The sequence below is a fragment of the Palaemon carinicauda genome, chromosome 5 (assembly GCF_036898095.1).
Source record: "Palaemon carinicauda isolate YSFRI2023 chromosome 5, ASM3689809v2, whole genome shotgun sequence".
Lineage (NCBI taxonomy): Eukaryota > Metazoa > Arthropoda > Malacostraca > Decapoda > Palaemonidae > Palaemon > Palaemon carinicauda.
Genome location: NC_090729.1, coordinates 41,179,668 through 41,188,607, shown reverse-complemented (window position 1 = coordinate 41,188,607; position 8,940 = coordinate 41,179,668). Strand labels below are relative to the sequence as shown.

The following is an 8,940-nucleotide window of genomic DNA, read 5'->3' as shown; positions in this document are numbered from 1 at the left end:
CTAAATTACTGACGAACCAGGCAAAGGCATTCGCCTGAGGCTAACAAAAAATAATGGTGTGCTTTCAGAGTTGAACATGGGCGAAGATACATTAATGTTAGATGAACCTAAAAGTAGTTCTGAAGACTAAAATGAATCGACTGCCTGTGAATAAACGTTTCAAATTGGATGAATGATGAAGATTTCTTTTCTTATATCTGTATCCTTCACTTACTCAAATTTAGCAACTGTTAATGTTAACGGATTTTGTATGTCTTATATGCAAAGTAAATTGATTGATGTTATGTACTTTTATCATTTGGATGTAATATTTGTGCAAGAACACAATGTCAAAGATATTTCGCAACTTAAGTATGTTGAAAAGCATTGCGATATAATATGAAATCCAACTGTCTTGTTGAAGGGAGGCACGGCTATCCTCTTCAATAAAAAGTCGAAGTGAAGGTTCTGAATCAAGAGATGGATGTGAATGGCCAAATAATCAGTGTAAAATGTACCTATCAAGGAACAGATTTTCTATTAATAAATGTGTATGTCCCTTCTGAGAAAAATAAGAAAAAGGAAAGAGAATAACTGTTTTTAAATGTTTTCTTATATTACACGAGACACAATTTACGAAACTTGATCATATGTGGGGATTGGAACAGCGTAACAAGTAAAAGAGATTGCTCTAATCCTGATAACCATACAATTTCAACAGCTCTTCAAAGATTAAAAAGTTATTTGCAACTTAAAGATGTGTGGCTTTTGACAAAACATTTGATAGAATATACGTATGTTAGGCATAAGTATGGCTCTAGGATTGATCGCATATACGTTTGAGATCTGAAGAATAATGTAAGTGAATCTGAAAATATTCCATTAAGCTGGTCTGATCATAATTCTGTTAGGGTTAAGATTAAGATGGACAATGATATTAGCTTTGGCAACGGATACTGGAAATTAAATACAAGTATTCTGAAAAATACAGTATTGATAGAAAATTTTATTAAATTTTGGAGCCATTTGAAAAGGATGATGGGTGTTGTACAGTTTCATTCTATTTTAGACTGGTGGATTTATGCAAAAGATCAGCTCAGACTCCTTTTTTGTTAAAGTTTCAAAGACTATAAATGAGGAGAGGTTTGGCTTACTGGATCTTCTAAAAGCAGAATTAAGGCGGAATTATTGGATCCATTCTGATAATTGTAATAACTTTTACAAAATAGAGGAACTTAAGGGCAGAATAAATGTAATTGAATATGAGATATGTGAAAGGGTCAATGTAAGAGCTAGAATTGATGAAAGAATGAATGGGAAAAAATATCTACATTTTTACTTGGGAGAGAAAAGAATGTAAAAACAAGTATCGATAAATTATGTGTAAAAGAGGGTACATATGTAATAGACACAAACGTGTACCGACTTTTCGTCCGATGTCATTTCGTCCGACGACACTTCGTCCACGTCTTTTTGTCCAATGTCTTTTCGTCCGATGGACTTTTGGTCAAATGACATTTGGTCCAATTTCAAATCGTTTCAAACCATAAAAGAAAAAAGAAAAACCCTAGCAATTCATGACTTCCTCAATAAAAAATTAAACCTTATAAGGACTTTCTCCCTTGTTATTTATAATAATATAATAATTAATTGTCAAACTCTTAAGTATAGGAGTGAAGTTGGTGCAAATTATATGGCACATTCTTCAAAAAACCTGTTTTCCTCGTTGACTCATATCCAGTTACTAATCTTTTGAGACGTTTAGTGATTTTTATATATCGTGAACAAGAATTTGACGGATTTTGATAAATTTCTAAATGTTCAAATGTGCTCCACCCACTGAACGTTTTACTTTTCTTTTCTCCTTCGTTGATTGTACGAACTTTTCCATTTCAGGATGGGCTGATTCAGGAACTAAAGTACTAAACTTGCAGCACACTATATATATAGTACCATGCTAAAGAGAGTGGAAAAAGAGAATGTTAAGTATGACTAATGGAGTAATTAGAAAATATGCATATTACTTTATCACAAAACAGATAAGGTATACACTTTTAACAGGGCTATGAAGTAAACGGTAATAAACAATCCCTTCAAACATTTGTTTTTTTTTTTAGAAATTGGACCAAATGTCGATGGAACAAAAGTCCATTGGACGAAAAGACATTTGACAAAAAGATGTGGACGAAGTGTCGTCGGACGAAGTGACATCAGACAAAAAGACCACCCACCAGACACAAAGTCTATACAAAGGTATGTATTCAAGTTTGATGAAAATTTGTATGAAGGAGAATCCACAAATTTTGAATTGAAATATAATTTCTGGAAAATATGAACAGCGTTATAGAAGATGAAAAGAATTTAACCCTAAGGGCTGAATTAGCAGAGAAAAAAATTTGGGAAGCTATATCAGGAATGAAAAATGGGAAATGTCCTAGTGTTGATGGATTAGCCGTCGAATTCTACAAAACTATGTTGAGCATTGTAAAAAACGAAATTATTAAAGTATTGAAATTTCCATTTACTAATTTTAAAATGTGGAAGGATTCAAATAAAGGTGTCAATAAGCTTTCACCAAAAAGGAGATAAGTGAAATCTCAAAAACTGGAGGCCCATAACTATGCTAAATGTAAATTTAAGATTATAGCGAAGGTTTTAGCAAACAGGTTAAAATCGGTGCTATCGCTATTCGTTTCAGAGGAACAGTTTTGTGCTGTCCCTGGAAGGTATATTATTAACTGCAACACATTGCTAAGAGATATAATATACTTCCAAAAAAAATTAAAACAAGAAAGCTGCTCTGATAAATCTTGATTGGTATAAAGCAGTGATTCCCAACCTTTTTGTGATCGAGTACCACTTGGAGGTCCCGTACAGTCGCCGCGTACCACCTGGTTCCAGAGAAGCTAAATTCGATCAGATACCGCTTTATTTCTATAATTGTAAAAATGGAACACGCAAATTAACTGAGAAAAGAACAACTCGATGCGAGGGCTGTATCTGTTTCTTCTCCACCAGCTGGTCAATGTGTGGCATGACTTTGCTCACAGCACTTCGGAAATCATACCCGGGTGCAGCAAGACTGTTCCGGCTCTTCTACTTGATGACCATGAAGGCTGAGAATCCCTGCTCGCACTCCCACGTCGAAGGAAAAATCAGTAGCTGGGGAACAGCGTGACGGGCTAGTGTCGGGTACGAGGAGGCCATGCTCACCCAGAAGTTTAAAGGAGAGCATTCTTTGTGCTTCATCTTTGCTGTCTCGTCAACCTGGATATTTATGAGTTCCTCTTGTTCCCCGGTCCCAACAGGTAGATCGGCTGGATCAACAGAGAACGGATTGGCGACGTAGGCACAACATGTCACGTCCGGGAAGTAATGCTTCAATTCAGTCTTGAGCAGTGAGAGGTGATGGACGATTTCTTGGGCAAATTCATCAGTGGGCTCCCTCTCAAGGGTAGTCAGGAGTTCGAACATTCCGTAGCGTGTGCTCTCCACGTTCTTCATCCACAGATCCAGCTTCCGGACAAACGCTCCCAGCTTCGAGATGAACTCTGTGACAGTGCAGTCGGGCCCTTGAAACGACAAGTTTAAGTGGTTGAGGGCTCCAAAAATGTCTGATAGGTAGGCCAACCTTGAGATAAACTCCTCATCCTCCAGATATTTCTGAAAATCATGTTCCTTCTCCTTGAAGAATACGAGGAGTACATCTCTCAGTTCAAAGAGAAGCCTCGTCGTATTACCCCGGGAGAGCCAGTGCACCTCTGTGGTAGAGGAGACAGATGTGGTCAGAGCCAAAATCTTCACAGAGGAGCTTGAACAGTCGAGTATTCAGGGCGGATGTTTTGACGGAATTAACAATTCTGATAACTCGTTCAAACATGATAACAACTTCGGAGGGAGCACCTTAGCACAGAGGGTGAATCTGTGTATGAAACAGTGGACAGCAGTGGCGTTTGGTGCTAGAGCTTTCACATCGGCTTGAAAACCAGACTTTCGACCGAGCATCAATGGAGCCCCATCTGTCGTGCATCCGACCAACTTTCCCCAGTCCAGTTCATTCTGCTTGAAGAAATTGTCCAAAACGTTGAAAATATCCTATCCTGTTGTTGTACTGGACAGATCCTGGCTCATCAGTGACTCAGTCTTCGCAGCATTACTCTGCGTGAAGCGGACGTAGACAAGTAGTTGAGAGCAGTTGGTGATGTCCGTCGATTCGTCGAGTTGAATGGCAAACCCATACTTTGAGGATTTCCCTCCCTCAACCACTTGGTCGGCAATGTTGACCAACATCTCCTCGATACGGCGTTGTACAGTGTTGTTAGAGACGGAAACACTCTCCTCTCCAATCACGTGGCTGACCAAGATCTTTGCCGCTGGCATGATGAGAGACTCTGCAATGGTATGCGCTTTCATGTTTTTAGCCACCAGGAGAGCCACTGCATAGGATGCTTTCATAATTCCTGCTCCCTTCTGGTAGATATGGCCAGTCTTGTCCATGCGCTGCCGCTTCACGTTCTCGCCAAATCGCTGGAAGTAGCTCTGATCTCGGTCCTTCTTTTCCGCGTGATTAGTCTCAAGATGACGTTTGAGCAGGCTGGGTTTTATGGCCGCATTGGAAAGGGACTTCATACAGACCACACACTGCGGAAGAGCTTCTCCTCCATGTTCGATTGCAATGAAACCATACTTTATGTATGCCGGGTCATATTTTCTCTTCGGCATGTCAAATCCTGTGGATAAGTAAAGAAAAAAAAAGATTAATCAATCCAGAAATAAATAAACTATATGTAAAGTATAAGTAGTAAGGTATAGTAAAGTAAGGGAGGTGTGGAGGGAAGATGGGAGGGAAGTGTGAAGTAAGGGAGGGTGATGTGAAGGGAGGGAAAGGCAACGTACTTGCCCTTCCTAACTGCCCCGTCTTGCAATGCTCTCCTTGCCCGGACTCGTCTCTCCACCAATCAGCTTTCAGTGACCATGAAGTCACTAGCTGACGCTCATCGCCGTCATCCAGAGAATGATGCACTTGCTTATCAAGCAACTGGATTCTCGCCGTCAGCCACAAATGTTGTTATTTCTTGTCGATAAAATGCAACTAATACTACATATTAGCGCATTAAGTAAGTGTACTGTGTGAATTAGGTCCTCCACTAACCTCCGAAAAACTGCCAGATTCGCTTGGTGACTTAATTCTTCACATTAAATTCGGTTAAAATGAGTTGACCGAGTTTTAGTTGAAGTAGCTGGCGATCGTAGGCAACTACGAGAGTTAGTGGAGGACCCAATTTAACGGTGGGCCGCTGGGACCAGTGGGTGGCGTGTGGCAACAGTTGCAAATCGTTGCCAGATTATCTTGTGTTAGGCAGTACATATCTTTGTGAAGTAAAATATAACTAAAAATCGTTCATGACCCCGAAAGTGTTCACATACCACCTGGAAGGCACACGCATACCACTAGTGGTACGCGTACCACAGGTTGGGAACCACTGGTATAAAGCATTCGATATGGTAAATCTGGACTTTCTATTCGGAATGTTCTGCAAACTTGGATTTTCTTTAGAATTTGTAAACTTGATTGGAATGCTTTATAAAGATCTCAAAAGCTGTATATCTACAAATGGCTATATTTCTGACCCTTTTTTAATAGGCAAGTCTGTTTGACAGGGTTGTCTATTATCAAGAACCACTGTATAGAATGCTGAAGGTTAGGTTGGGAACTTTTTCACCAGATCTTCCGAATGGGTTAAAAATTGTAGTGGTTGGCTCTGCTGATGATAGCACTATTATTTTGAATAAGTTGGAAGGTATTGAGGAAACTTCACGGGTTATTAATGAGTATGAAGAAGCAAGTGGAGCGAAACATAATAAAAAGAAAACGTACATTGTGGTAATTGGGTCATGGAAAGACAAACTTGAATGGCCAGAAACAGGGATAACAGTGAAGCAAGAAAGTTTTAAGATCCTAGGCATAATCCAAAACAATGATTATGAACTATATACAAGGGTGAACTGGGAAAATATCAAGAATACTAATTTTAACATGTTAGGGTCAATTTGTAAACGAAGACTAACTTTATTTCAAAAGAGTGTAATAATTAATGTAATTGTATTATAAAAGGCATGGTATGTTTCTCATGTATATCCCATTCCAGCTGATATTTGTAAATACATAGAAAAGTGTACCTTCAAATATTTCTGGAATGGGAATTATCAAGCTATTAAAAGTAAAACTATGAATCATCTAAACAGTCAAGGAGGATATGGTATTATAAATCTAACTGTGAAAGCCAATCGTATGCTTTTCAACAGCTTCTACAAAAGTATTGTCAATATATCAATGGGATGTAAGATAACTGCATATTATTGTAAGCTTAGGCTTTCTTACCTTGTTGAATTTAACAGATTTAGTGAATCTACCATTTTTAGCACTCCATATTATAACCAAATAATGACGTTATTTCATTCTGTAACAAAGGTAAGACCTATCCTTTGCTGAAATTAAAGCATATATACTATCAGATGCTGAGAGGTGAATCCGTTCTACCAAGTATTGAAGAACGTTATCCGTTGCTTAGCTGGAATATATGGGAAAATTTAAATAGTAAATAGATTGATCCAGTAAATAGAGAACTATTGTTCAAATACAGCCACGAAGTCTTAGCTAAAATGGATAGGTTATTTGTGATGAACATTACGGACAGTTATTTGTGTGGTAATTGTGGAGGGCCTGAAACAATTATGCACTTAGTATATTTTTGTAGATATACAGGAACAGTTGTGAATTGGATCAAAACATTTTTTAACAAGGTTTGTAAAATACACGCAAAATGTTTTCTAAAGATTTTAAAACTGGAGTTTCACGCCTATTCAAAAAGAGACAGAAACACAGCAATGTTATTAATAAAGGAATTAATAACGGGGATCTGGTATCTTAATAAGGAAATGCCCTCAGCAGATGAGTTAAGTATGATCTACTTTATTAAAAGTAGAATATTCAAGACAATATTTATATTGTTAAAGTCACTAGAGGATATATGTCTTTTACATTTTACTATAGAATATGTTAATTTGGATACAAATGAGTAAAATTAGTGTGAAAAATTCCTTAAGGATAATTGAAGTTTTAAGTATATAAATTATAGTAATCTTTATTTATTGCATTATCAGGTATTCTTTTAATATGTTAAGTAAATATCAATCTGACTAATGTTAGTATAGGCTAATGATAAATTATAAATCACATCAGGAAAACCAACACTAAAATATGTTTAAATAAATATGTTTTTGTAAAAAATGAATTTGTAAACTATACATTTTCTAGATTAAAAAAAAAAGAAAAAAAAAATCCCCCTTCTCAACACTAAGGGCTCATAATCCTTGCTTTATGATATGGCAACAGTGTTAGTCCGACAACCACTGTTTGTCCGTGTGGACGCACCTTAAAACCTCTTCTGTCCCACATTTCGTAATGGACTGGGTTCTTTTTTATATATAGAATTTTCATGTAATTTTTAATTGTTTACATATTTTTTTTTTTAATAATTGTATTGCTTTATATTTACTTACGGTAGCATAGATGATGGCATTTGGAATGTTGAAACGTTTGCAATGAATATCTATGTGGTGACATTAGAGTATCTGTTTGTCCTTATATTTAAAGCTTCATTGTAAAAACGACACAATTTTCCTAATCATCTTATTAATTAAAGCTAGTAAATAGGGAATTATTCTAAAAAGAATATGCAGAATCATGAAATTCTTACATCACCATCGACCACTTATAACATTTGATATCTTGACAGATAAATACATATGCATCGCTGAATATATCAGTGGAAGTTAAACAAACTTCTATCATTCTAATATAAGAAATTTAGAAGAAATTTGTATTTTTTCCTAGCACACAAACCTGAAGATATCTATAAGGATATTACTTTCGGCGTGGCTGAAAGACGAAACATGACAAGTCTTAGTGAGGGATAACTACCCGTACCGATTGTTAGCAGGTGGGCGGTGGGGTAGACAGGCTAACCCGCTTACTTACACCTCTCGGCTTAGTAACCACTTTGCTTTATGGCACCACTTCTCGGGAGACAGGGTGGTAGCCCAATTTTATAAATAGCTTTAGGGTTGTATGTTAGAAAAACAAAAATTTCTTACAAATATGTTAATTGTTCCGGCGAAAATACAAACCCTGTACTATTTATAGGGGAGAATTTCTCTTAGGAGTAAGAAAATCCTCACTAACTTGCCTAGGTCATGACCCGGGGTTCTCTGCATTTCGATCTGTGGTCGACAGTACAAGGAAATATACCCTCGCTGAAATCAAGGGTCGATATGAGGTAGTGCACTGATAGCAGCCTGGACAAGATTGTGTGTGAGTGAAACTACACCTGCAGATTTGATCGCTAATGATCAACAGATATGGAATGCGAGAGATGAAATCTGCCGCTCTACTCGCCACTAACTGCGCAGACTAAATCGCTCAGATATCCAACTCCACCTCCCGTGTGTGTTCAGCAGTCGTGGCAGGCGTACGTGGGCAAACCAACCAGAAAAGTCAAAATCGGGACTTTTTGATGTTTAGGCGACTTATTATGAGTCTAATTGTGACAATGATGATAATGATGATACTGACAATATAAAATATATTGTTTACAAGACTCAAGTTGATTGTTATACTAAAGGTTGTGAGTCTCTCTCTCTCTCTCTCTCTCTCTCTCTCTCTCTCTCTCTCTCTCTCTCTCTCTCTCTCTCTCTCTCTCTCTCTATTAGTAGGCCTATATGTGTGTGCATGTGCATATGTTTGTATATATGATCATGTACCAGTGTATTGTCATGAAGATATCTGATTATTATATGTATCTCTCTTCTACGGAAGGAAAGAACTCTCGCATTTATCCTACTCAGCGATAAAATCTGTACGGGGGTAAAAACTTCCAACATGATGGAATATCAAAATGA

At 37.4% G+C, this 8,940-nt stretch overlaps 1 protein-coding gene across 1 annotated transcript; it reads right to left on the bottom strand.

The window, feature by feature from the left end:
- Positions 1–4,074: 4,074 nt before the first annotated feature.
- LOC137640857 (zinc finger BED domain-containing protein 5-like) lies at positions 4,075–8,256 on the bottom strand. Its single transcript, XM_068373319.1, has 2 exons — positions 8,229–8,256; positions 4,075–4,709 (listed from the first exon to the last, which is right to left on the bottom strand). The coding sequence occupies exons 1-2, from the start codon at positions 8,254–8,256 to the stop codon at positions 4,075–4,077; spliced, it is 663 nt and encodes a 220-aa protein (XP_068229420.1).
- Between the last annotated feature and the right edge of the window lie 684 nt (positions 8,257–8,940).

Coding starts and splice junctions, on each gene's coding strand:
- LOC137640857 (XM_068373319.1), bottom strand. CDS start 8,256: ATGCAGAGAACCCCGGGTCATGACCTAG. Junction 4,710..8,228: donor AACCCCGGGTCATGACCTAG/GCAAGTTAGTGA, acceptor ACTTATCCACAG/GATTTGACATGCCGAAGAGA.